The 27,914-nt window shown below is 44.2% G+C and overlaps 1 protein-coding gene across 6 annotated transcripts in view; it reads right to left on the bottom strand.

The window, feature by feature from the left end:
• Positions 1–27,914, bottom strand: part of Dido1 (death inducer-obliterator 1) — a 56,880-nt gene that overhangs the window by 11,916 nt on the left and 17,050 nt on the right. For 5 of the 6 annotated variants that reach the window (XM_038330069.1, XM_038330072.1, XM_038330071.1 and 2 more), the window contains exons 2-15: positions 21,199–21,376; positions 19,853–19,964; positions 18,234–19,068; positions 17,095–17,416; positions 14,477–14,689; positions 13,305–13,500; positions 4,957–5,386; positions 4,682–4,841; positions 3,476–3,592; positions 3,229–3,333; positions 2,268–2,403; positions 1,529–2,057; positions 994–1,147; positions 542–631 (exon numbers count right to left, since the gene is read on the bottom strand). In XM_038330069.1, the coding sequence (XP_038185997.1) occupies positions 542–631; positions 994–1,147; positions 1,529–2,057; positions 2,268–2,403; positions 3,229–3,333; positions 3,476–3,592; positions 4,682–4,841; positions 4,957–5,386; positions 13,305–13,500; positions 14,477–14,689; positions 17,095–17,416; positions 18,234–19,066 (3,285 nt within the window). In that variant the 5' untranslated portion in view covers positions 19,067–19,068; positions 19,853–19,964; positions 21,199–21,376. Of the gene's footprint in view, positions 1–541; positions 632–993; positions 1,148–1,528; positions 2,058–2,267; positions 2,404–3,228; positions 3,334–3,475; positions 3,593–4,681; positions 4,842–4,956; positions 5,387–10,189; positions 13,501–14,476; positions 14,690–17,094; positions 17,417–18,233; positions 19,069–19,852; positions 19,965–21,198; positions 21,377–27,914 lie in introns of those variants that run through there. The other variant, XM_038330073.1, reaches the window with a different exon arrangement.

Below are 27,914 nucleotides of genomic sequence, written 5' to 3'. Positions count from 1 at the left end.
CAGTTCTGTCACATCTACTGCCTGCACTAATTCACATCAAGTGTAAAGGACACAGGTTCTGGTCAGACTGCTGGGCTCTGCCACTTCCATTCCCAGGACTTTGAGATGATGGGGATCACAGCACACAGGACACACCAGCAGCAGGTGCCATCTGGGTGTCTCCACACTAGAAGGCCAGTCTGGCACAACTATAGACCTTTTCAATAGAAACCTCACCCATCACCTGCAGCTAACTTGAGGGATTTTTTAGGAAGCCAAAGCCTGTATGTGAGAAAAAACTGTGCCTGAGCCAGGATGTCTCCACGTTCCTACCTTCTTTTCCCTTAGTCACAAAAGAAGGAAGCAAAGCCTGTGTATTTACTAAAATCTGAATACATCACACCATTGTAAGTCAGAAGCAAACGGCTACCACCATTAGTCAAGTACAGCTCCATACCTTTATGTGCTTCTCAGCACTCAACATCTAGGGAGTGAGAAATTAAAAAAGGTTTCAGCAAACACAATTGCCCACTGTTGAAGAGACCACATTGTGAGCAGGTACCTTAGACACGGATGACTTGAGCTTGCCAACATAATCCCAAACTGTCTTTGGAGCAATCCTTCCACCGATGTGGATGGTGTCTGGCAAATCCTACACAAGAAGAACATGCAGTCAACACCAGAGCTGCAGATTGACACAGTTAATTCCAAAACACCAGATCAAACAACAGAAACAGCACCACTTTAGAAGTGCCCCTAAAGTCGGGTGGAAGGAAAAAAACCACCCCCCCCCCAAGGATATTATGTTCAGAAGCTGAAACAGGCTGAATACATGGAAATAGCCCACCTAAGCAGGAAACTGGGATGCCTAACCGCTGGTCCACATTTCTGTCTGGCCATACAACAGAGGAACAGCATGAATCTGACTCCTCCAAGACACACCACACACCCGGAGGAGGAGAGGAGAGGAGAGGGGGAAAGGGAGCGGGAGAGATTTGAGTTCTTGGTTCTAACCTCACTGAGATAATCCAAACACCCAGAGACAGGATATGCCTTAGTGACAAATTTTGCTACACTCTGCATATTAATAAATCCTTTCCAAATCGTGTTGAGCCGAGACAAAAAGAGGGTTGTGTCTCCTTCTGGCGGGGATCGTGATTCTGAAATGCTGTAAAACCAAACCATAAAAAAGTGTTAATTTCTTTTTGTACAACAGATATTTCAAACCGTGATGACTTCATACTTAGGAGCAAAAGAGAAGCCCAAGGTTAGTGGCTTCCTTTACCAAACAACTATTTAAGTCATAATGACTTAGATATTTGGTCAAGAAAATAAGTTGTTCAGGCAACAAATCAATGGCCATTAAGTAAATTAAAAACTTTGTACTCAAGATCTGAATGAATGAGACCAAAATATTAATTAGGCATCCAAGAGATGGAGCATCTTTAGGATACTGAAGCCAGGTTTCTGATAAATCTAATCACCAGCCTTCCTTGTCAGTCTAAAGCAAGAGTTTGAGGTTTGCTCAGGCCCCATCCTAAACACACACCTCGTATTTGGTGATGGTGGTACTGACAGGTATCTTGGGTCAGGAGAGGAGGACGGCTTTGCCAGTATGGACTTAGGCACCACTGCAGGAGTCAAAGCAGGCTTTATCATGTCCAGTTTGGCTTCTGAAGTATGAGAGTTATCCAGGTGGGCTGCCATGGAGGCTGTGACTGTGCATGACCCGCTCAGGGCGGTCCTGGGGTCTCGGCCAGACACAGTGACTGTGGTGACCACCCCATTGCCACCAGAGGCAGAGCAGGGAGAGAGGCCATCCAGTGGGGAGGGGTCAGGCTGGCCATCACCTGGAGGCCCAGGGAAACATTTTCTCTCCTGGTTCAGACTAGATATACTCTCCAGGTCTGGCTCAGAGGCATTTTCAGGCAGTGTCTCTGCAATTCCTTCATCAGCAGTGGTAGGAACTGGATCAGATGGAAAACTGTCATGCCTGGGCTTCAAGTCTTCTTTCTTAACAGAAGCTGAAAGCTTTTGCTTTTTAGGAGCTGGTTCATCCTCCAGTGATGGAACCTGACCTGAAGAGTGTGAGGTACGAGGAAGACACATTCAAGAGTACAGCTCAGTCATAAGAGTAGGCAATGACTTAAGTTAATCAAAAGATATTGGGACCGGGCTACATAAGCACCAGAAAGCCACCCTGTCTAAACTGGGCTGGAACACTGCTACTTCAGACAAAGCCCAGTCTTGTCTCATTTCCAAAGTTTCAAGTCCTAGATTATGCTCACCTGTACAAATTTTACAGTTTAGATCAAAAAGATGAGCCCGATGCTGACTTGTGGTGTCCTTTAGCATGCTGCTGAAGACATCCAGAAGAGGGGTCGTGTTCTTTTCAGGGGCAGCTCTCACTGACTCCTGCTGTTCCTGCAATTGAAACGCAAGCAGGTCTTGCCTTTGTTGTTTTCTTGAGACAATGTCTCGCAATGTAGCAGAGGATGGCCCCAAACTCCTGATCCTCCTGCCTCCATCTAGCACAGAGGTTCTCCACCCTCCTAGACCACCATCCTTTAACACGGTTCCTCATGCTGTGGTGACCCGTAATCATAAAATTATTTGTGGTGCTACTTTGTAACTGTAATGTTGCTACTGTTATGAATTCTAATGTAAACATCTGATATGCAGGACATCTGATCTGTGACCCTGTGAAAGGGTTGTTCCACCCTCAAAGGACTCATAACCCACAGGCTGAGAAAAACATATCTAGTAAGTGCTGGGATTACAGGTGAGAACATGCTTGGCTCAAGTAGATAATTTCCTTCCCAAATTCAATCTATCTTTAATTGCACAAACCAATGGAGAGTCAGGTGTGGTGCCAAGGCATTTGGAAGTGGAGGCAGGTGGATCTCTGAGTTCAAGGCCACCCAAATCTACAGAACAAATCCAAAACTCTGTCTCAAAAAACAAAACGAACAAAATTAATGGAGAAAAAGCCCACCAAGACAGGTCTATAATCCCCAGATTCCAGAGGTGACATATTTTAGGCCAGATGAAGAGAGATTGTCTCAAAAAACTAAAGGAACCCAAATCGTCCCAATGAAGAGAAGCACTTGGGAAATACTACACCATGCATACGTATATACTTGTTCAAAGGTCAGTGACTTGCTCAGTGACTTAAGACACCTGAAAGCAGGTAAGTAAGAGATGTTAGTCTTAGTCCCTGTGTAAATACTGAACACCCCAAATGCTCACTTCTGAATCTGACACTGGTGGAGAATCTTCCATGTCAGGAATAGTTTCTGGCTTAGCAGTGTTCTTCTTGCTTTCATTAAGCAACTTAGTCCTGGACTCCATTACCTACAATGAGAAGGATAGATATGAAGGCTTCAGCTTTGGGTTCTAGGTAGAAAGAATATTCATCCATCCTTTAAATAGCTTCATTGATTCTAGAAAAATGAAACCTCCAGGGCCTCAGGCAGTCACCCTCCTCAGCACTCACAGATTTTGTAGGCTTCTCTGTCCACATGGAAAGTTCTTTAGATACAAGTTCTTCAGGTTTCATTCTGACAAGTTTTGCCAAGGAGATTTCTTCTCTAAGAACTCGATGGAAAAGCCCCTAATGAAAAAAAAAAGCCCCTTTCATTTCCTCACCCATACGTCTTTAGTGTTATCTTTACTCTGGGTCAGTATGAAGAAACAAAACAGCACAGTGAAAATCAGACGGACCCTGAATACTCCAACAACTTTTACCACACACCCTGCAGAAGTGCACCCTCCACCCACTATGAAATAGTCAATAGTACAACTGAGAGCCGGCTTCAAGGTCATCTGCAGAGTCTAAGCCTTCTCAGGATCACAAATCACATATACAACTTGAAATCCAGTTTAAAAAGTTGGAAGCCAGTAGAGGTGATATACACCAGGGAAGAGGAAGCCCAAGACTACCTCAAAAACAGTAGTTAAAAGGCCAGATAGTACATGCCTTTAACGCCAGCACTGGGATCTGAGCTTGAGGCCAGCCGGAGCTACACAGTGAGACTGTTTGCCCCGTAAAAAAAAAAAAAAAAAAAAGTTAGAAATAAAGGCAGGAATATGCATCACTTCTACCATGGGATTGCAGAGCATATGATGCAGCCAAGACACTTGATTCTGGTCCTAAAACTCAGAATTGTGTGTGCTCAGAGTCTAGAGAACACTATAAACAATCCCAGCAGTAGAAAGGAAGAGAGGCATCATTGAGAACTGCAGGGTACCATGTATCATGTGGCTGAGGAAGAGAGGTTAAGGCAAAAAAGGTTGCTTGAACCTTTAATCCCAGTACCTGCTAGGCAGAAACAAGTGGATCTCTTAAGAGTTTGAGGCTAGCCTGGTCTACAAAGCAAGACCCAGGGCAGCCAAAGCTACAGTGAGACCTTGTCCCAAGAAAGTCAAACCAAACCAAACAAGATCCACCAGAGATCCCTGAAAATTGGGATGAAAAACTTTTAATCTTAGGGCAGTGGGCATGTGATTTTGCAACAATTCAGGCTAACCTAGTAAAATGGAAGGTGAGGAGTCATAAAATCTGTTCTAGCAGGGATGACCCACAAAGATGGAAAGGATGCTCCAAATGCGATTTGGTGCGTCACCGTGAAGCTAAGAGAAAAGAAGGCAGGGCTCTATTCCGGGTCAAAAAGTCCCAACATCTAGTTGGGGGCACACAGACCTGATTCTTAGGATCCTTAAGGTTGAACATGATGCTGCGATATTTGCTCTTATAACGATTATCAGTAACCTGGAACAAGTTAAACATCTCCTTCTCAATGTGGAGGGCAATTTTTCCTACTTCATTTTCTGTCATTATTAAGTCATCGCTGTCATTGACTCTGAATAGAACGAAAAGAGGGATTATATAAACCGGGGGCACTTGCCTAGTGGGGAAATCCAGAATACCACCACCAATGCTCTCTCTGCAAAGGTATGATGTGTACAATAGCCCACCTTTTCCACAAAATCTCTTTCAAGGAGCGCCTTATGTTTTGCCGAATTTGTGAATTGGGCTGTGCTGGGGCTGGAGAGGCCGCGGAGACACTGGCAGCCACTGGCTTCCTCACCACTCCCACCCCAGCAGCAGCACCAGGCAACTTTCTGGAAGCAGCTGTCACAGGTGTTGGTCCTGCCTGCCTGGAAGAAGTGCCTGAAGGGGTGGCCGAAGGCCATGGCCTCTTGGGGATGGTACCCTTGAAGCCTGAGGGCAGCTTCTTAATGGTTGGTTTGGCTCCTGCCATGTTAGCATAAGGAGGAAGCTTCTTTGGAACAGGATTTCTAGGTGAAGTCTGTCTGCCCATCAAGGAACCTGGAGGAACTGTCTTCTTTGGGGCTGCAGCTGCTGCCACCGTTCTGTCCTCCATCCTTCTGTCCTCCTTCATGGCTGGAAGGCAGAATGCAGACAGTGTAAGACACGGGCAACACAGACAAAACCACCCAGACATAGCCACTGCAACCCAGGCATTAGTCAGATACATTTGCAGATAAGGTCTTAAAATCTTGAAATTCAGAAAGATTTTTCACAGTATTTCATGGTGGTGATTATTATTTAGAAAGAAAAGGCTTTAGAGTCTCATTACATTAAACCTTTTACTTTAAACAAGTCAATTATCAAAGGCTCCAATTAATCACTAGCTAAGCTCTAAAACTAAAGTACAGGCTTCCCATCAAAATGGAGCAGATTTACAAAATAATTCTTATTAACAAGTCAAGGTATTTTTGTATAAACTTGAATTAAAAAAAAATCTTCTCAAGGGGACTATCAGACAAACTCTCGCCCACGAACAGTCAACCCTTAGTGCCCTGGAGACTGACACCTTCCTTTAGCACAGGGAACACACATTACTTCATCATCCCTCTGCAGGAGTCCCCTGGAGACATAACTGGTAAAAATACAGACAGGTGACGTCTGCAATATAGGGAAAATCAGTCAACCTATTTTCACATCACAAGTCAGACATCAAAATAGAAGACTCCGGCAGCTGTCTATTCCTAAGAACTCTTAGCTCCCAGGGTATTTATATTTAGCATTTCACCTGCATGTCTGCAGAGGCCACATGAAATGAAATCAGAACTGACTCCTTTTCTTAAGGGAAGGAAGCAATGAACATCAGATGCCAAACCCTGAACCCCCCTCTCCTCAATTCAGTCAGCATGGTAAAATGACAACCTGGTGTTTAAATACTTGTTCTGAGTTAGATCAGTGGATCAGTACCACAGCCTGGGCCACGGAATTGCATGGTGTTTGTCCAACATGATGACCAGTGGCATAAGGGGTCAAACAAGGCAAAGAAATGTCTGAACATGTGGCTCAGGGCTGCTGTCCTGTCAGACAAGGAACTATGAGATGGCTCATTTAGATAGGCAATCTAAACAGTGTGCTGGCAAAACCCACACTACACAGGCAGTTCCAGTCATCTCTGAAGCATGATTTCAAGATCATAGGTGATTACTTTCCACCTTCTGTTCCCAGGAAGAGTGGAGACCCCACATACAAAGAAAAGTTCATTTCAACAAACTACTCTAGATTCTAGGGGCCCCGCCAAACCCTGCCAGTCCTGGCTACCACCATATCGTTGGTAGCCTGTACCACTGCCATATGGCCAATTACAAAGTGGCACTAAAAAACCTACAAGATGCAAGTCTTGCATTTCATCTGAAACCATTCCAATTTCACCCCGATGGCCCTTTGTTGCAAGTGTTCTCAAGATGACGCCAAACCCCAGCCTTAAAGCACTTTAGGGGCTTTGCAGAGTGAAGTCACATCTACCAAAACTACATGAGGACAGAAAAATATCCAGAGGCAGATCTGTATAAAATAGAAATTAGATACATATTCTGAACAAAGGAATATACTATTTTTTTTGGTCAAGAACCTGTTTTTATAATACAGTGTGTAAGACAATTGGTTTATTAGAAGAGAGCACATTCTTAGCCAAGTTTCCCATAGATCAAGGTCAAAGTCCAAGGACTCTGCAGTGGATGTCTTATTTCTAACTCTCAGCTCCAGGGGGTTCAGCAATTCACCTGCATGTCTGGCTGCTGGGTTACATGGAGGAAAATATAAAAAGTGCAGATTCCTTTGAGAACAGTAAGGACCAAGTGCTACACAGGCACCGACACCGGGCAGGGGTATAATGTGTACTAGATCGCCAGCCGTCTACGACTACAACAGTGAAGTGGTAACAAAAGCAGGACTTAAAGCCAGCTGTCTTCCCCTCTGTAAAAGGCACTGCCAGAACCTCAACAAAGCCTGAAACACCTGTGATAGGATTTCCTTGCTTCTTTCAGAGCCACAGATCCTGATGACCTAAGAGCAGGGATACCTAAATGTCCTTCATCACTAACCATCACTCTGCACTTAAGGTCCAGTTGTTTTTGCCCATTTAAGGCCAAACAGTCAAGACCCTTTAGTGATACTTCCAGCAGTGTGTAAAAGGCCATGTTATATAGTTATAAAGTGGCAAATGTCACACAAATGATGGGTGTCACTAGTCCTCTGCCAACCAGCATCTCGACACTCCAAGCACTCTTCTAACTTTGGAGGGGGTCAAACCTGGCAACAGTCATGCTCTGCCACTGCTCAGGGGACTGACATGCTCTAGTCCCTAGAGACAGAAAAACCAGTGACGTTGATTTAGAGCAGCAGCTGCTGCAATGCCAGCAGCAGAGATTCACTTTCATTTATGAGTAGAGCAATAATTTGTAAATCCTTGTTCCACTCCCTTCCCCAGGTCCTGGGTTTAAAACCAGTGCCTTATTCAAGTCACTTCCTCAGCCCCAGTACTCACTTTTAGCTATATACTGTATAAAAAGTAGTTGCTACAACTTCTGTGTTTTCTCTGCTAGCCAGCAAAGAGCCATACCTGGTGCCACTAGGCAACCTACAATGCTGAGTTCCCATTCCCATGCCGCTAGTTGAGACATTCTAACATCCTTCTCTGCCCTCTTGTGGGGGTAAGAAGGTACTGAGCAACACTGAGTAGAAGGAAGAAGGTTGTTTCCAGTGCTGTTGTTGACCACTATCTTAGGGGAACTGCTGCTAAGGCCAGTTTTTTGTAATGGAAACTCAGTTTCAAGTTTGATGGAGTAAGGCAGGATGCTCTCTGCACAGGCTCACAACAGCTGAGCTACTCTCACCACACCATGGGTTCATTAGCAAGGCTATAGCATTGCTGGCCACCAGATGGCAGTAGTGACCCACTACGGAGGTAAGGAGAAAGGAATTGGGGGACAAACTCTGGGCTTATGTACTCCCCAAGCAGAACCCTGGAACTGCATGTTGAAGCCTAACAAGGAGTAGGGTCCACACACAGGGAAGGTGTCAAATCTAGAGTGCCAACCACCCCCAGACACCCTGTCTGGTGATTGTCCTTGCAGGAGGCTGCTAAGCTCATCCCCATGCAGGCATTTCACCTCCAGCACCTTAAGAGAACTGCTTTGTGGAGTGACCATAAGCAGCACTAAGTTGAATTCTGCTCCTTAGCTGTGGACTTCCCATTGTGTCATTGCACCTCTTCATGGCGAGATAGCAGTACCAAGTGGAAATGTTTCTGCTGTTGCTCCCTAAACATGTTGAAGTATCTTCAAATTAACACCCTTTATAGAGGCCGAGGCAGGACCGAGGGAGAGGTGGCCAGGGGTGTTGAAACCATCTCAAAAACAAATTATCTTTTTAAAAGCAGGTACTTTTATATAAGATCTGGACAAAAGCAGCACAGGATATGTCAGAGATGCTCCTTGGATGCCCACTGTGACTACAATGACCCTGTAGAGGTTCACATCCAACTGCTATGTTCAGGGGAATGAAAACCAAATTTTTATTTCTGACTGATGTCCAGTATTTAACTTCCATCTTAATGCAGAGATCAAGTCTAAGAAACTTGCAAATTATCTTAATCATTTCACTTAGTATCTTGAAAATTTTAACTTAAATCATATTGGCTTGGTAATGTTATACATTAAGTCACTGGAATGCAGTTGGTGAAGGCTGTGTAGGTGTTGTCTTGCCCAGCTATGTGGAAACTGAGCTGCTGTTTCTCAGATTTCTCCAAACACAGGCACAGATGACTTCAATAAAGTCCATTTTAACCATTACTTCTTTGTACCTATTGTTTACTGAATCCAATAAGACAGGAACATGTTAAAAAATAGTCCATGCGCCTTCCTTGGACCCTCTACACCTTAAGGGTCCAAAGCTGGAGGTGCAGCTGAGAACCAGTGAATGCGACATTACCTTAGGTTCTTGCCGAACTCGTCCAGGTTTGTGGCAAATCAACGTTGCCCAAACCCTCATTAAAACAGCAAAGAATCTGATCTTTCACGTTAACTCTCTACCTTTTGGACCCTAACATAGCAACTATGTGCATGTCGGTGTGTAGCAAAAGCGTTTTACCACTTTATACAGACTAATATAAATATACTAATGATGAGTCGTGGCAGGCTTCTTCAGAGGTGACCTTTGTACTCTTGACAGCAGCAATGCAATCAAAAGGATTTTCTTGGAGTGTTACTCCTGGGATCCACAGGAAGGTAATTCAGAGAGGTGAAGGACACACACAGGGACAGTTGCAGGATAGACGTAGTATTCTTAGGGGCTCATTTGGCAGGTTCAGGTTAGTGCTATGATCCAATTTTTAATAGTAGGCTTTTAAGAGATTTATAAAAAGTAAAATGATTTAAAATACCAAACTGACAACCTAGTAAGTTTCTGCTCTATGTATATTATAAAATGGCTGCCAAATTTAACCCCCTTGGTACAAATTTTGTTTTGGGAGGGGCTTTTAGATGTGAAAGCTGCCTCCCCAATCCCCATTTTATTGCCACTAACAACTCTGGAGGAGACAAACAAACGGCTCATACAGCTGATAAAACACAGGTCCACCCTTAGGTTTCTAGTTCCCTCCATACACCAGAGAATTAGTCCTTCATGATCCTATCTCATGTGCTTCTGGAGCCCACACCTTGAGACAACCTGGTAAAAACCCTCTCTTCTCCCTGCTCCATCCACCCCCCCCCCACCTAGTCGCCTGTGCAGGATGCATGCGTCAACAAGAAGAATGTTTCCACATGGGTAGGATGCAGTCAATCCCCAAGATGTGGGTTTATAGGCGGCTGGGGTTTTCCATTAACCCCCACAGCCAGATGCAGTGTTGTCATATCAAGACCTATTCAAACACCCAGTGTCTTAAGTCACTTGATGAGCCATTTAATGAATCCAAAATATTAATTGTTCATACAAGTATAAAGGCCAAATTGTTTCAAAACTAATAAACCAAGAATATTTTAGGCAAGTGTTTAGCCCACTTCCCTCCCCTGACAATGGGAGGTGTCAGTGAAAATAAGAAACAGAAGGAAACAAAGAAGGGTAACAGCAATATCAGGATCTTCAGGTATTTTAAAAATGACAACTGTTTCTATAAATTAATTGTACAGATATCCTAGAAAAAAATCAGAGAAACAACTGGGCGTGAAATGGAATCACCTGCATGTGGAGGAGTGGCTTCCTGTGCAGGGCAGCATGCTGCCCGCCCGCATTCACCTAGGGGGCGGCAGCAGCAGGGCTCGGCTCTGCCATGCAGTCTTCTCAGTCAGTGAACATGGTGAGCATCCATTCGGCAGATTGGAGGATGTGTTCCCAGCACTGGTTTCACTTTGTACCCCACCTCCCAGTCCCTCCCCATCCCTCATGTGTTCTGCACACAGGCAGTGGGCGACAGGGCCAGAGTCCTTGAGACACAGTTGCGGACTGTGTGGTGGTCCTTACCACTGCGCAGGCAGGGCAAGAGGGGTCAAAGGGGCCAGGCCTGACTGGACAGCAAGAGGCAGAAGGGATGACACCACTCTTCTTAATGTTTGGAAGATAATTTTTGTGAAATACGGGGTGTGTGGGGGGGGGAGAAACAGGTAACTGGTTCAGAAACATGTCCCTAATGCATGCTGTATTTTGAATGCCGGTCAACTTTGAGATGCTGGTATGTTGGGAAGACTAATCGGCTGTTAACTTGTCCCACTTTCCTGAACCTGGAGCCTATCAGCTCTACTAAAGAGCCAATGTGGAAGACAAGGTGAGATAGGACAGAGAAGAACCTAAGCATAGAAACGTAACCAGCCGGGCAGTGGTGGCGCACACCTTTAGTCCCAGCACTCGGGAGAGGCAGGTGGATATCTTGAGTTCGAGGCCAGCCTGGTGTAAAGACTAAGTTCCAGGACAGCCAAGGCTACATAAAGAAACCCCGTCTCAAAACAAAATAAATAAACTGGTCACCTTGTCGACCCCTGGGAAGCCTTCCATCTCTCCCAATGTCGCGGAAGGGAGACAGAAGACAGCACTTAGATCTTAGGTTCACTATTCTCCATCTTCCTCACCAATATCCTCTCTCTCCAGGACACGGGAACTTCTATGACGTCACACAAGCAATATACTTACCAGGGTCTGAAACTGAAACTAGAGGTTTAATTGCTTCTAAAGTGAGACCCTGAGCCAGAATTTCAACAGCGTTCCTATTCCGGGCACACAATAAAGGTAAACCGAGTTGTTATCTCTTCAGGCCCCAGTTTCTGTCCTTTATTGTTAGGTCTACAGACACGTAAGAAGCACGTGAGCCCCATAGGTGGCTGGGCCTTTCCCTGTCTGAGAGGGTATTTGGCTCACCATGCTGCTGCTGCAGAGCTGCTGTAACTCAACACCCGAGACCAGACATGTCCTCTGCAAACTTAAAAACTCACTACTCTGCCTGAAGTACACAGGGGCTGCCATAAAACAGCAGGGTACGCCAATTTACTCCCGTTCTTGGATCTTTTACATTCCTTTCCCTCCTCCCTGCCCTAGAGACAGGTTTTCACTCTGCAACCTAAACTCAACATTCTCATCTCATCTCAAGTTAGAACTCTGGACCCATACTCCATGAAAAGTTGCATTCTCATTTTGTGAACCTATGCAAGAGGTCCCTCCTTTAGTGAACTTGCTAAAGGGTTAATAAGAAATGTAGCACGTTTATACGTGTGAAATTCAGTGTGATACTTTTTAAAGGTTACAAATGCACTAATGGGTTAGGGTACAGACTGGGCAGTAGCACTTACCTAGTCATGCATGAAGTCCTGGGTTTGACCCCCAGCACCACATGCCTGTAATCCCAGCACTCAGGAAGTGAAGACAGGAAGATCATGGGCTAGGAATACGGCTCAGCTGGTAGACTGCTTCACTAATATGCCCCAAGTTCACGCCCCAGAACATAAATCAGGTGTGTGCCTGTATATCCCAAAACTCTTTACAGGTGGAGGCAGGAGGATCACAAGTTCAAAATCATCCTCACAACAGATTTACGGCTAGCCTGAGCTATAAGAGCCCCTATCTTGGGCTGAGGGTGGGCACAGACGGCACAAACACTATCAGGAACACAACTGAGAACTCACTAGAGACCACTGCATAGACAGTGTACCTTGTAGAGCAGGGACAGGGCTATGAAACAAGAATGGCTTCAAATTTTGTGATCTAATCCGGGGTTTCAAAAATTTACTCAAAACTACTGCCATTACAATTATTTGAAATCTTGGGGCAGACTACTAATCTAAACATCTAAAAGGAACCTGGAAGCCACTACCCACAATTCTCCCTTTGATGAGGACACTATCTTAGTATAAAGGTCAACATAATTGCTCACATTAGGGTCTGAGCAGCAATGATGAATGACCTTCAAACTGTGAACCTGTTTGTCATGTAGGTGTGTAGTGTGTGAAACAGACACAGCAAACTATCTACCTGTCCTTTCAAATGTCTCAGCTCCTGAAAAAAAAGTTTTTGCTATAGACGAGCAACGATGCCTACGTGTGCAGAAACAGGAAATGTGGACAGTTTCTCATCGGTTGTGCAGAGCTGTCCTGGGGACACTGGTGCCTGCACAGCACACAGGTAATGTGAACAATTTCTCATAGGCTGTGCAGAGCTGTCCTGGAGACACTGGTGCCCGCACAGCACTGAGCCTGGAATCTGAAAAGTGTGCTGATGCAGTCCCATCTCGAGAGCAGTGAGAATACTTACCAAGACCTGAAACTGAAATAAGGAATTGCCTCCAGTGTGAGACTCTCAGTAGTGAGACCTACACATCTCTTTAGGAAACACCTAGAGAAGCTCCACAGGCTAGACAGGAATACCTGGGGTCCAGAGGCAAAGTGGCATTTGTTTCTGGCTGGCAATGAGCAGCTAGCTACCAGTTCACTCATGAATCCATTCCTAGACAGCCCCAAGCAGCCATCCAGACGACGGGAGGGGCCTGTGACGCCAGCCTTCGGGTGATACGTACATTTACTCAAGAGGGCGGGCTTCGCGGGCTTCACCGCATTGTAGTTGTGGTCACTCGCCCAGGATGGGGTGGTGCTTTCGCAGGTTATCTCCTTCCCTGAAGCTTCACTCCTAGGAGCCACCATCACTTTCTTCACTGGGTTTTCTTTTTTTTCTGAAGCTAGTCTCTTGTGCACAGAAGAGATTTTAATCCCCACCTGGATAATCAGTGAGATCCCAATTATTAAGGTCTGAAGTGACACCTTTGCTTCAGTGACCAATTAGAGACATGATGCTGCCTTTTATTTTTATTTTGGTACCTGAAGACCCTTCACCCAAGCTGAAGCAGAATCTAGAATCTTGTGATTCCATATGGCTATGTCTACACACCCAGTAACCCTTAGCACTCCCACTTAACATCTGGGATTGGTCTGTAGCCCAGTGGAGCATGAACCCCTCTCGGCAAAACAGCAAAATAAGCTAAAAACAAATTGAAAAGGGTCTGCACGTGGGCATGAGGACGTGTAGAGAAGAGATGGCACTGGCATTCCCTGTGGAAACTCTACCCACTGGGAAACTGTGGCCTGACTCCAGTGCTCTGCACTATTGCCCCGCACACTGTATAAAGCAACTACTTTTCTGGGAGTTCAAAGATCCAAGATGACAGCCTTGAAAAACAAACAAAAACAAAAAACCTAGACAGACTTGATGGCACAGAACTGTAATAATCCCAGCTGAGTGGGAGCTAAGGAAAGAAAACCAAGTTCAAGGTCTGCCTGGCTACAGAACCGCCTTTAAAACAAAGGAAACACTCTCCCAGTGGGATATGTAGAAATCCTAGGACTGGCCAGACGGCAGTGGTACACGCCTTTAGTCCCAAGCACTCAGTAGGCAGAAACAGGAGGATCTCTGAGTTTGAGGCCAGCATGGTCTACAGAAACTAGTTCCAGGACAGTCAAGGATACACAGTGAGACCCTGGCTTGAAAAACAAAACAAAGAAACAACAGCCACATGCTTATTTTACTATATTCATGTCCTCAGCAAACGGGGAACATAGGAGATATGAAAAATGTGATCTAGATTTTGTTGACAACTGTTGTTCCCTGCACTCCTCATGCAAACACCAACAAATCTATGAAGAGTACTTTCAAACACTGTTTCAATTGTTCTGAAGGTAACTTTCGTCAGCTTACCTGAACACTGCATTTTGGAAGATTGAACTTTTCTGGCTTCATCTTGACCTTTTCCTTGGGTTTTGGTTTTTGTTCTTTACCTGAACTTAGAAATTTCATAGTAGCTGCAGCGTGTTTGAGAATGCAATCATTACTGCAGTACACTGAATCAGGCTGTGCTACACTGGAACACCCAGGGCCAATGCACTTAGCAGCACCAGGAGCCTCTATGACCTGCAGAATGAAACAGGTGACTTCAGATAATATACACGCTAACACTAGTACTGAGCGCTGTGACAGCTCTACTGATGGCACTGATGGCTGCTATGATCGAGACACTAGCAGTGGTTTGGTTTTTTTTTTTCCTTTTTCTTTTCTTTTCTTTCTTTGAGAGGATGTCTCACTAACTCTGGCTGGCCCGGAACTCAGAGAGCTACCTGTAGCTTATGCCTCCCAGTGCTAGGACTAAAGGCACAACAAAGTCTATACCACTATGACTGGCTCTAACAATATTTTTTACATGAATAAAACATATTTTTTCTTCGTTAGCTATGCATGGTGACATAATCTTTAATACAATTCTAGTACTTGGAAAAGGAAGGCAGCAGATTCTCAAATTCTAGGCCAGCGCAGGCTATATAGTAAGACCCTGTCTTTGTTTATGTGAACTACATAAACCCATTTCCCTCTTAACTGTCCTGACAAACTCTGTATACATGGGAGCTTCAGATCAACATGCCTCCTACAGAAAACATGTGCAGGTTTCTAACTAGAGTTAGAACAGGGCTGGAAATATGGCCTAGAAGGCTTTTATAGAAGACCATATCAGACAGCTCACAACCTGTAACTTTAGACTTCTGACCTTTGACAATACCTTAAAATAAAACATTATAAAAAAAAGTCAAAATGTCTATTTAATGAGGCACAAATTATGTCCTTAAAATGCTTACATTTTGTGCATTTGCGTGTGTGTAGAGGTGCACACACATGTACAGTTGGAGTCAGCTCCCTCCTTTTATATCACGTGGGATCTGAAGATCAATCTCAGGTCATTAGTTTTGTGACAGGCGCCTTTACTCAATGAGCCACCTCAGAGGCCCAGGTGGAAAACTCCTTTATGAGCATGGGTGTTTTGCCACCGGAGTCAGAAGTGGGCATTCAATTCCCTGATGCCTGAGTTGAGATGGCAGTGAGACATCATGTGGGTGCTGTGAACTGAACCCAGATCCTCTGGAAGAGCATCTAATGTTTTTAGTCACTGAGTTACCTCTCCAGGCCCCCAGGAGAAAGAAAAAGGTCTCCTAATGTAGCCTTTCTTGCCTGGCCTGGAACTCACTGTATAGACCAGGTTAGCCTTAAACTCACACTGCCTCCAGAGTGTGGACTCTGCCACACCCAGCCCTCAGGTGAAAATTCTTAAGAGAAAATGTGCCATACCCTAAAAGAGAAGAAATCCAGTGGTTTTTGAAGAAAGGCAGCCTTTTTTTAAGTGGTGTTAACACTCAGGATATACAATTAAACATTCATTTTGAGTAATTAGTGACCATTTAGTTTGAAGTATATCAGAAAGACCAGATGTGACGTAAGCCTGACAGCTGAGAGACCTCAAAGTGGGTCACCTCTAGCTATCTTCTAATGAGACCACATCCTCCAGCCAAGATGAAGCCGTGGGAAAGGACACTCTTGTTCCCCTTTGGGGTCAGGGTTCTGTACCGAGACCTGACTCATGGATACCAGGGTGGAATTTTAAGCAAAGTCTGTAACTCAGCAGCAGAAATCACACACAGCAACAGCACATGTGACGTCTCTGCTACAATACTATTCTGTTGACGGAAAAGCTAAGGACACAGTAACATGTCCCTTACACTGAGCCAAGCAAAATGTCAGTCTTCAGTTTAAATATTTAACATAGTTGCTTTTCTTCTACCAGATCTAAGTTTACACAGAATAAAATTCAGGCCATGTCTAATATATTGGCAATAAAAACATCAAACCGATAACTCCGAGTAAACGGTACCAACAGCACAATTTCACGCAGCCATCACTCTTTGGCCTTGCGGCACACAGTGCATGCTAAGGCGGTGACATTCTAGACTCTACACCTAGTGGAGATGGCCTCCTCAGCAGCAAAGACTGCCAGTCTCAGTTCACAGGAAATGTGCACATCATGGTCCCATGAGATAATATGGATCAAGAAGGAAGAATGAGTAGAGAAACAACCCAATGAGTAAAGGCCTGTGACAACTCAGGTCAAGATGTTAAGGGGAGAATACAAGTTACCTTTCTCTCAATGATTCTGCCAGCACTCAAAACATGGAACACCAACAACCTCCCCCCCACCCCCCAACCTTAGTCAACAGCAGCATGGAGACATTTTTTTTTTCCTTTAAGGGACCATTTGAGTATGGTGTTGGTGGTACATATCTGCAATCCTAGTACTAAGCACTAAGGAGGCTAAGACAGAGGGGTCACAAACTGGAGGCCAACCAGAGTGACACAGACACACGTGAGCTGAGCTAAGAGGGAAACAGTAGCATGATGCCCCCCAAAAGCCACTGCAAAGGAATACCCTTCTAGTCTTGTTTTCACCAGCAGTGAGTGACATTTGTGCTTGTCACAGCAGACAGACAGATACTTACAGGCTGGAATATCTTGAGTTTTTTCTTGCCGCTGGGGTTTGCCGCCTTTTCAATTCTACCCTTTATCCCCTGGTCTTCACCAGACTTCTGTTCTACTACCCCTATGCTTGTACAGTCTGTGCCATCAGCACCTACAGGTCTGCACCCAGTGTCCTGCTCATCAGTGGCACTGGCACCCGTCTCATCCTGAACTTGCAAAATGGTGCAATTTGGGCAGATGTAGTCTTCCCCATTCCTCTCCAGGAGTCGCCCTCGGGCCTCAGAAATACCCACACAGTCACCATGGAACCACTCCTCACATCGATCACAGCAGATCATAAACCTGAAATTGGAAGATTATGTGGTCACTGTCTAACATATTACCAAATCAAACTTTTAATATTATAAAAAACAGTGAGATCAGAACTAAAACATCCACGTGCCCTTCCTTCTGTTACCAATATTCCAAATCTGATTCATTTTTTTTTTCCATTTACTTATTTATTTTTTGAGACAAGGTTTCTTGTGTCTCAAACTCCCTAGGTAGCCAAGGATAATCTTGAATTTTTGATCTTCCTGCCTCCGAAAGTTGAGATTACAGGTATATGCCACCATACCATTTTATGAGGCACTGGGGATCAAACCCAGAGCTTCTACCCATTGTGCTACTCCTTAGCTCTTCATTTTTTGGCCGGACCACTTTAAGAGTGAACTAGAGGCTTCAGAGCATCTCTACGCAGCAGGAGCAACAACTTCATCCCCTAATAACCCCACAAGGATGCCCCATCACCACCTGGCAGCCAACTCAAGCAAAAGACCACACTGGATGCAGTCACGATCTGAGTAACACTTTCCCATAGGGTCTTTGGAACAACAGCTGGCTCTCACCTATCTAGTGTCCACTGGCTGCACATGGCTTGTCTCACGCTGGACACTCTGTGTCTGCCACAGTGGAAAGGGTGGCTCTAGGTAGTCCACATGGATCCACTCCTTGTTTTTTCCACTTTTTTTCACAGGACTCATTCATCCTTTTTCAATAAACCAACTGCCTGGCAAGCCCAGCTTTAAGCTCTTTGGCATCAAAGCAATGGGAGTCCTCTCGCTGTCTCCATCCCTTGGCTCTTTCTGAAAATGGGCACGAGCTCCCTCCCTCCACCTACCTGTTGTTGTGAGGCTGGCGGCAGATGCAGTACAGGGCATTGGGGTCGTAAACCTCACACTCAGGCTTTGGTTTGCCCGCATCCCTGGGGCCTTCCTCTTTACTTCCCTGAGTTGCTTTCCCCTCTGACTGATTTTCTTTGTCATCTTTCTCTGACTGGGACACTGGTCCCTGACTAGCTTCAGGCTCCTGCTTACAAACAGGTGCGTTCTCATCAGTACTGCCAGCTAGGGCACTCCCAGTTTCAGCAGGGTCCTCCTCTCGGCGTTTCTTCCTTAGGCGATTCTGAGCGCCTCTCAGGGGCCTCTCCACAGGTTCTTGTTCTCGCTTCCTTCGAAGGCGGTTCTGAAGTTCCTTCAAAGTTAGGCCATCGCTGTCACTGTCAGAGGTGTCTTCTTCCTCATCACCTCCTTTTGCCTTTTCAGAAGAGGCAGGATGTTGTTCTTTTCCTGAGGAGCCCGGTGCAGGGCCACTTCTGATCTCAGAACTACTCTCCACACTCCCTTCTGAGGCCGTTTCCACATCAGTGACTGTGGAGGATGTGGGTTCACTGGAATCCTCCAGGGAGACCGGCACATTCTTTCTCCCTCGGCGGCGAACTGTGGTTAGGAACTCTTCTACTCTCTCGGTGCGCTTTGGCTGCCGTCCACTGCGGCGCAGGGAGAGGCTATGCTGTTGTGGTGGCTGCTCACTGGGGTCCACCTCGGTGTCTCCTGCACCCTCACGTTTGGCAATCGTGGTTCTTCGAAACCCCCAGGTTTTCCTGAACTCTTTACTGGTGGGTTTGATAGCCTTGGGTGCTTCCTCATTGCTCAGGTGCCCTTTGCCATCCATACCTAATGATAGAAGGCAGTTACACCGTGACCAGCAGACTACCAAGCCACCACACTATGTCGTCCTGGATGGCAAGCTAAGGCATTTTCTAGAGGAGCAGAACTGCTCTGATCACTGTTTCCCATGGTGTGTATGAGACGATGTGAAGTAACTTATGAAGAGATTCTAAGTTATGCAGCAAATGTCGAGAGTGAACGTAAACAAACTGGGTAGGAAACTAACAAGGGAGGGCAGTCCAAGCAGCATGAACACACATTCAATCAGTGAGGCCACCAGAGGCCAGACTATTCTCAAGGCCTTCTGTGTAGTCAGGCTGCTGATGGCCATCAGTGAGCGCAGGGCACATGCTGTGTGCCACTTCTGGGCCCAGACTGACTGGGGCTTTGGCCCTGACTGTTTTGCTCTCATGCAGGGCCTAGACTGGGAGGGACGGTGTCTTCAACACTGGAGCCAACTGAGCATGGAGTAACTCTTGTGGACACCAAGTTAAGAACAACAACTGCCCAGATCCCTGACCTACTGATATAATCAACAAGCTTTAAGGTATATTACTGACTGCCCAAGCATCGCCATGTGTGTATCCCGCCCTAAGGTCTTGTATTATCACGTGGCAAAGGTGGTAGCCCTCATGCCTCAGCACCCCAAGTGCTAGGATTCCAGCATGCACCACCACACACTCAGGTCTTTCACCTTCTTTCTAAAATTTCTAAAATTTCACTTTCTTTCTAAAATAAAATGAAGTTTTTATTCTTGTTTAAAATTGATAAAATTGGAAAAGGTATATACCTTGAGAATTCTTTTCCTAGCTGTCCAAACTTCAATAGCATTTAAATGCTAGTGATGAATGATTTTATTACATGCTCCATCTTAGGGAAAGGATTGGTATTAAACGAAAACCCTAAAAATGCAAACACAGAAAATTTAAAGTTATCAGCACCCTAAATAATGTTTTCTTTCCTAGCAGTTTAGTAGATAACTGTCACAGGCTGCCCAGCACTAATCTTTCTCACCCTGTAACCTTGGCCTTCAGGTCACGGGAAGCTACTGAGTGAAGAATCACCTTAGCCACCTTAGGTTTCTTCCCCTAAAATGGTAAAAGCCAGAAGCCAACTAAGTCAGGTGCCAACCCCTCACCTGGACACCAAGAGCAGAAATAATGGCATTAAACTGTTGTCACTCAGAGGTGGGGCTGGCTTCCCAAGGCAGAGGTGTGCTCCTTTCTCTATCCTTTTGGAGACTGGGTCTCACCATGTAACTGACTGGCCTAGAATTCAGAGATCCACCCACCTCTGCCTCCCCATTGCTGGAATTAAAGACATCACTACCAAGCCCACCTAGTGTATTCCTTTTAAATACACATAGCTAGGGCCGGAGAGATGCTCAGCAGTTAAGAGCACTGGCCACTCTTCAGGAGCTAAACTCGAGTCTCAGTACCCACAGAGAGCTAATAATTTATTCTACTCTCAGCCCCTCTGGCCCCTGTGGGTTCTGCATACACATGGTGCACAGTCATGCACACAGACAAAATGTCTATACACATGAAAGTAAAAATTTTTTAAATGTAGAAAAATACCTAAATATACACAGCTGAGTAAATAGCAAACTATCTACTGCAATGGCTTGTTCATTCTAGTTAGAAAATCTTGGGGAGAGAAGTATGGTTTTGCCATTTAGGCAACAAAACATTTTTACAATAAGCTCTTTTATTTTACCACTGAGCCATACTCCAGACAAGCTGAAGCAAGACAGCTGCATCCTAATTTCAGGCAACACTGCATCTCTCCTCAGAGTGCAGTTTAGGGGCCAGCCTGCCTTCCTAAGTCGTCGTCCTGCCAGAGCCCAAGAGGCAAGGCCGCTTTTTCTCCACAAAACTGTTTTTTTTTTTTTTCATTTAACAGAAACTACACAATTAAGGCTTACAAACTGATAACATAGTCAAAATGAAAACAAAGAAACAGCAAAATTCTTTCTTTAAAAAAAAAAAAAAAAACCGAGTAAAATTCTTAATAATGGTCATTCATTAAACACAGCTGTGCTGCTGTTAAGGGTATAAAATCTGGTATTTTAGATTATTAAAAATACATATAAATGATACATTATACTCATTTATTTATACAAATAATGCCACTTACCTGTCCCCAAACTGAAAGTTTGGAAATCTTTGGCTGAAAATCCTACATATAACAATGAACCTGGGAACCAGGTCCAGCAGACAGCCAGGCCTCACCGCACCTCTGTCAATCTCAGTCCATCAGTGAGAAGATTCTGGAGCTTCCAACAACCAAAAGGAACTGCTTCCCGGGCAAGCTCCTACAGGAGGGAAAATATATTACAGATCTTAAGCAATCGTGACTAAACCACACACCAACAACCAAGAAAAAGCAAATTCTACCTAACCTATTCTGAGTGACCTGCAAGGCTATCTGAAGAACAGAGAAGTAGTGGCACTGGTATACTCTGAACGACGGGCATCCAGGAAGAGTCAAAGGCAAGGTGAGAAGAAGGCTCAGGCTATATCAGCCGCTTCGGAATTCAATTACGAACCTATCATGAAGCAGACCCAGCACAGAGAAACACAACATCGAGAAGAAACACAAAGAAGTTATGAGCCTGAATAAAAAAATTATGTAATTGTTTTTCTTTAAAATTTAGTAATGTAGAAGTTAATTTAAAATCTAAGCAATTTAGAGGACTAAATTTATATTTGCTTAAAAAAAAAATCAATGTGATGTGGTATCTATGTATATTTGAGAGCCAGGCAAGGTGGTACCTATCTATAATCCCAGCACACAGAGGCTGAAGCAAACAGAAGATCATGAGTTTGAGGCCAGTCTGGAATACACAAGGAGACTGTATATTCCAAAATAAGTAAGTAAACAAATAAATAATCATTTTGATTTTGCCCAGTCTTCCTGGTAAGGTCCTAATGACACTGTTCTCAGGCTCTATCTCAGAAAAGCAAAATACCTTCCACCCTCAGTCCCTAACAAAAACCAGCCCCCTCCTTTCCTCTTTCATATAATCATAATCTAAACACCCTCTCCAGATGTCTTTGTTTCTAGACAGGTCTTTTAAACCATAAGGGCCAGAGCCAGCAATTCTGAGCAGAACCCACCTCTTACCTCCTCTCTCTGCCTGGCTCCAACTGCCTTCCAGCTAACTGTGGTGGTCTCCCTAGTAACTAAAGACAAAGAACAAACATTCCATGTACCCTTAAAGAGACAGTAACCTTTTAGACCTCATGTTCAATCTATGTAGCTACAGGGGATGTCATTATAGTTTCTGGCACATGGAAAGCTAGCCACAAAAAGTCAACTTCAAGAGTTCAGAAACTACTGGCTGGACCAGGTCACAGGACCTGGGTTGGATTTATAGCACCCCCAAAACTAAACACACAACAAGAAGCAGAAACTACTTTTTAGAAATGAAAAGCATAAAAAACAAACAAAAAAACACTTATAGGGATTAGAGGGATGGCTGCTAAGTTCATTTGTTGCTTTTGCAGAGGACCCAGGTTTGGTTCCCAGCATCCATAATTCCAGTTCCAGAATATCCCCAGAAAATCCAACACCCTTATCTGACCTGTTACACAGGCAACAGGCACATGTGCGGTGCACGGACATACTTGCAGACAAAACACAAGTTAATTTATAAAGGAGAATGTAGCTCACTGGTAGAGGGTCTGCAAAGCACGGACTGGATCCACAACATGGGTAAAAAGTACAGGTTAACATGAAAAAAGAAACATGTTTCTAAGGATTTAGAATAAACCTGAATACTAAGAAGTAGACATGCAGTTATTTCTGCTAAGAGATAGAGGTCATTTGTAATAAATTATGGTAATCTATATTTCCAAGAGTTTTCATAACTCTGACAATGCAGAAAACTATTGAAAATTCAGCTTGTGAGGTAAATGCACATAAATGTATCAAGACAAAAGTACAAACAAAATGAAACACATTCATAAGCTATAAGTAAAAAATAGTTACAGGCATGTAAATCTCAGTACTGCGGCGATGGGGAGGACAGGAGAATGGCCAGTTCAGGGCCAACCTCAGTTATATAAGACCATTTTATAAAACTAGGTAAGAGCTGGGCTGTAGCACAGTAGTGAACTCTTGAAGTCCAGCTTCAATAAAGAAATTGTGTTACATTTCTAACCCAAATTAGTATATAATTCTGCACATATATAGCACAGTCCATATAAAAAGTAGTCATGAAATTGTAATCACATCACATTAACAAATCCTCCCCAAAGAAGAAAAAAGTGGCCATTTCTGAGTGTGCTAAAGTTATAGTTAACTTTCCACATTTCTAAGTGTGTGCATGATCTATCAGTCTCTTTCTGAACAGGGTCTGATTTTAGACCAAGATACCCTGGAGCCTGTGGCAGTCCTACTGACTTTAGTCTCCTCCTGAATGCTAGAACTAAAGGTGTGCAACACTAAACCAGATACTAGAAAGGGCATTTCCCCCTCCCCTCAGTTAAAACCCACTGTTTCCTATTAGCCAGAAGTACAGATTATATAGTGAAATTACAGTATTAAAATATTGTGTAGGGGGTTGGGGAGATGACTCAGTGGGACTCAAGTTCAAATCCCCAGCACCCACATATGAAGTTTATATGGCTCCATGCACTACACCGGTAACCACATTAGAAAAGTGCTCAGAAAGGCAGATCCTGAACACTTGAAGGCCACTATCAATCCAGCTAAAATGCCAAGCTTCCAGTTCAGTGAGACCCTGTCTAAACAAGTAATGTAGAAAGCAATAGATTAAAATACAGAATGCCAAGCACACAGACATGCACATTCACATGTACACACCATATACATACAACACACACACAACTTAAAGCCAGCAAGGTGTGATGGCATACACTTACAATCTCAGCACTCAGGGAGCAGACAGGAGGACTGTAGCAAATCCAAGAACATGGGCTACACTAGTGTCCTTAAAAAGAGCTACCATTTCTCAGCAGTGCTGTAAAGGACAGAGTCTCCAGGTTCAATGCCAAGTACATGCTGAAGCGTGAGAAACAGGTTATATGGCTGACCAGCATTTTTAGGTGGTAGGTTTCAAAGCTTTTGGTCTCAGTGAAGTACACACTGAAGACTCCTACATATATATATATATATATATATATATATATATATATATATATATATATATATATATGTGGAACACAATACTTAATATCACTCTTTGTTATTTCCAAAACCATACAAGTATTAAGAATGGTAATTCTCTGGCTAACAAAAGATAACAGGATTTCCAAACATGCATCTATCATGTATGGTTTTGTGTGAACTATATGAAGAAAGCCCCTGCCTTACAGAGGCATGTTATTCATTTCACATACTTGTGGATATCCTTTGAAACTGCATCAAATCAAGAGCAGCAGTTTCAAAAGTCAGCAGCACTGTGGGTTGTAACCCAATCAAGGTCTCTTTCTTGCATTAATCCACTGTCTTGTTTGGCATTATGTGAGTCTTTTACCCAAATTACATCTTCTGACCCATTAGAAAACACTAGAGCACAGAAGATCAGGCAGAGTTAAAGAAAGGCATCTGTAATGGCTTGGATTGCCTCAGCAATGTTTAACTATTGGAAATCTATCAAGCTCACGCTGACAGTTTCCAAAATTCTAATTTTCTCTTGGAAGTGCAAATTTTATGTTTAGCAAGAAATCCTCAGTTGCTTTTCTTGAGACTTACATCATTTGTATTGGAGAACATGCCTGCCAAACACTGAGTCTGACAGCTGCAGGGCCTTATCATCCAAGGAGACCTTCCACAAGAATCACAAGTATCAACTCCTCACAGGAGGACCAAGCCTAATATAAGCAGCATGTACCTGTACATTTGTTTGAGGATATTAAGACTGCACTTATTCTCTGTGCGCACACACAGTTATTCTCTGTGCACACACACACTTATTCTCTGTGCACACACACACTTATTCTCTGTGCACACACACACTTATTCTCTCTGTGCACACACACACTTATTCTCTGTGCACACACACAGTTATTCTCTGTGCACACACACACTTATTCTCTGTGCGCACACACACTTATTCTCTGTGCACACACACTTACTTTCTCTGTGCACACACACTTATTCTCTGTGCACACACACTTATTCTCTGTGCACACACACTTATTCTCTGTGCACACACACTTATTCTCTGTGCACACACACTTATTCTCTGTGCACACACACTTATTCTCTGTGCACACACACTTATTCTCTGTGCACACACACACTTATTCTCTGTGCACACACACACTTATTCTCTGTGCACACACACACTTATTCTCTGTGCACACACACTTATTCTCTGTGCACACACACTTATTCTCTGTGCACACACACACTTATTCTCTGTGCACACACACACTTATTCTCTGTGCACACACACTTATTCTCTGTGCACACACACACTTATTCTCTGTGCACACACACTTATTCTCTGTGCACACACACACTTATTCTCTGTGCACACACACACTTATTCTCTGTGCACACACACTTATTCTCTGTGCACACACACTTATTCTCTGTGCACACACACTTATTCTCTGTGCACACACACTTATTCTCTGTGCACACACACACTTATTCTCTGTGCACACACACACTTATTCTCTGTGCACACACACACTTATTCTCTGTGCACACACACACTTATTCTCTGTGCACACACACTTATTCTCTGTGCACACACACACTTATTCTCTGTGCACACACACACTTATTCTCTGTGCACACACACTTATTCTCTGTGCACACACACACTTATTCTCTGTGCACACACACACTTATTCTCTGTGCGCACACACACTTATTCTCTGTGCACACACACACTTATTCTCTGTGCACACACACTTATTCTCTGTGCACACACACTTATTCTCTGTGCACACACACTTATTCTCTGTGCACACACACACTTATTCTCTGTGCACACACACACTTATTCTCTGTGCGCACACACACTTATTCTCTGTGCACACACACACTTATTCTCTGTGCACACACACTTATTCTCTGTGCACACACACTTATTCTCTGTGCACACACACTTATTCTCTGTGCACACACACACTTATTCTCTGTGCACACACACTTATTCTCTGTGCACACACACACTTATTCTCTGTGCACACACACACTTATTCTCTGTGCACACACACTTACTTTCTCTGTGCACACACACTTATTCTCTGTGCACACACACTTATTCTCTGTGCACACACACTTATTCTCTGTGCACACACACTTATTCTCTGTGCACACACACACTTATTCTCTGTGTACACACACACTTATTCTCTGTGCACACACACTTATTCTCTGTGCACACACACTTATTCTCTGTGCACACACACACTTATTCTCTGTGCACACACACACTTATTCTCTGTGCACACACACTTATTCTCTGTGCACACACACTTATTCTCTGTGCACACACACACTTATTCTCTGTGCACACACACACTTATTCTCTGTGCACACACACTTACTTTCTCTGTGCACACACACTTATTCTCTGTGCACACACACTTATTCTCTGTGCACACACACTTATTCTCTGTGCACACACACTTATTCTCTGTGCACACACACACTTATTCTCTGTGCACACACACACTTATTCTCTGTGCACACACACTTATTCTCTGTGCACACACACTTATTCTCTGTGCACACACACACTTATTCTCTGTGCACACACACTTATTCTCTGTGCACACACACTTATTCTCTGTGCACACACACTTATTCTCTGTGCACACACACACTTATTCTCTGTGCACACACACACTTATTCTCTGTGCACACACACTTACTTTCTCTGTGCACACACACTTATTCTCTGTGCACACACACTTATTCTCTGTGCACACACACTTATTCTCTGTGCACACACACTTATTCTCTGTGCACACACACACTTATTCTCTGTGCACACACACTTATTCTCTGTGCGCACACACAGTTATTCTCTGTGCACACACACACTTATTCTCTGTGCACACACACACTTATTCTCTGTGCACACACACTTATTCTCTGTGCACACACACTTATTCTCTGTGTGCACACACACTTATTCTCTGTGCACACACACTTATTCTCTGTGCACACACACACTTATTCTCTGTGCACACACACTTATTCTCTGTGCACACACACACTTATTCTCTGTGCACACACACTTATTCTCTGTGCACACACACACTTATTCTCTGTGCACACACACTTATTCTCTGTGTGTACACACACTTACTTTCTCTGTGTGTACACACACTTACTTTCTCTGTGTGTACACACACACACGTCAGAGGGCGACTGGCAGCAGTCGTAATCTCCTTTCACCACACAGGTCTGAAGCTCCAACTCTCAGGCTTGGCAGCAAACACTCTCACCCAGTGAGCGAGCCGTCTTCCTTGGCTTCAAAGATATTCTAAAGGGAAATGTGTACTTTACAAACCCAGTCCACAGGGGGAGCACAGGGTCCTTTATGCATGAGTGCACAAATCAGCTGTCAGGAAAACTCAGCATGTGGCTCTATTATTTCAGAAAGTTTTGACCACGCAAGTCCAAGGCAGGTTCCAGGTGTCCCACAGAAGCTCACAGAGCATAAAAAGAACTCTGTGCCATTTCTACTAATTAAGATAATGCTGGACAGTGCAAGACAGTCAGAAGCAGCATCTACAATGCACCACCTTCCGTCCTATGTGCCCCACAACCACCTCCAAAATCCCTTCCCATTTCCTGACTCAGCAAAACATCATTACCATTGCAAAGGAGAAATTAAGCAAGACCCACTCTCCCAA

This window comes from Arvicola amphibius, chromosome 5 (assembly GCF_903992535.2).
Source record: "Arvicola amphibius chromosome 5, mArvAmp1.2, whole genome shotgun sequence".
Taxonomy (NCBI): Eukaryota; Metazoa; Chordata; class Mammalia; order Rodentia; family Cricetidae; genus Arvicola; species Arvicola amphibius.
This window is presented reverse-complemented; position numbering and strand designations above follow the sequence as displayed.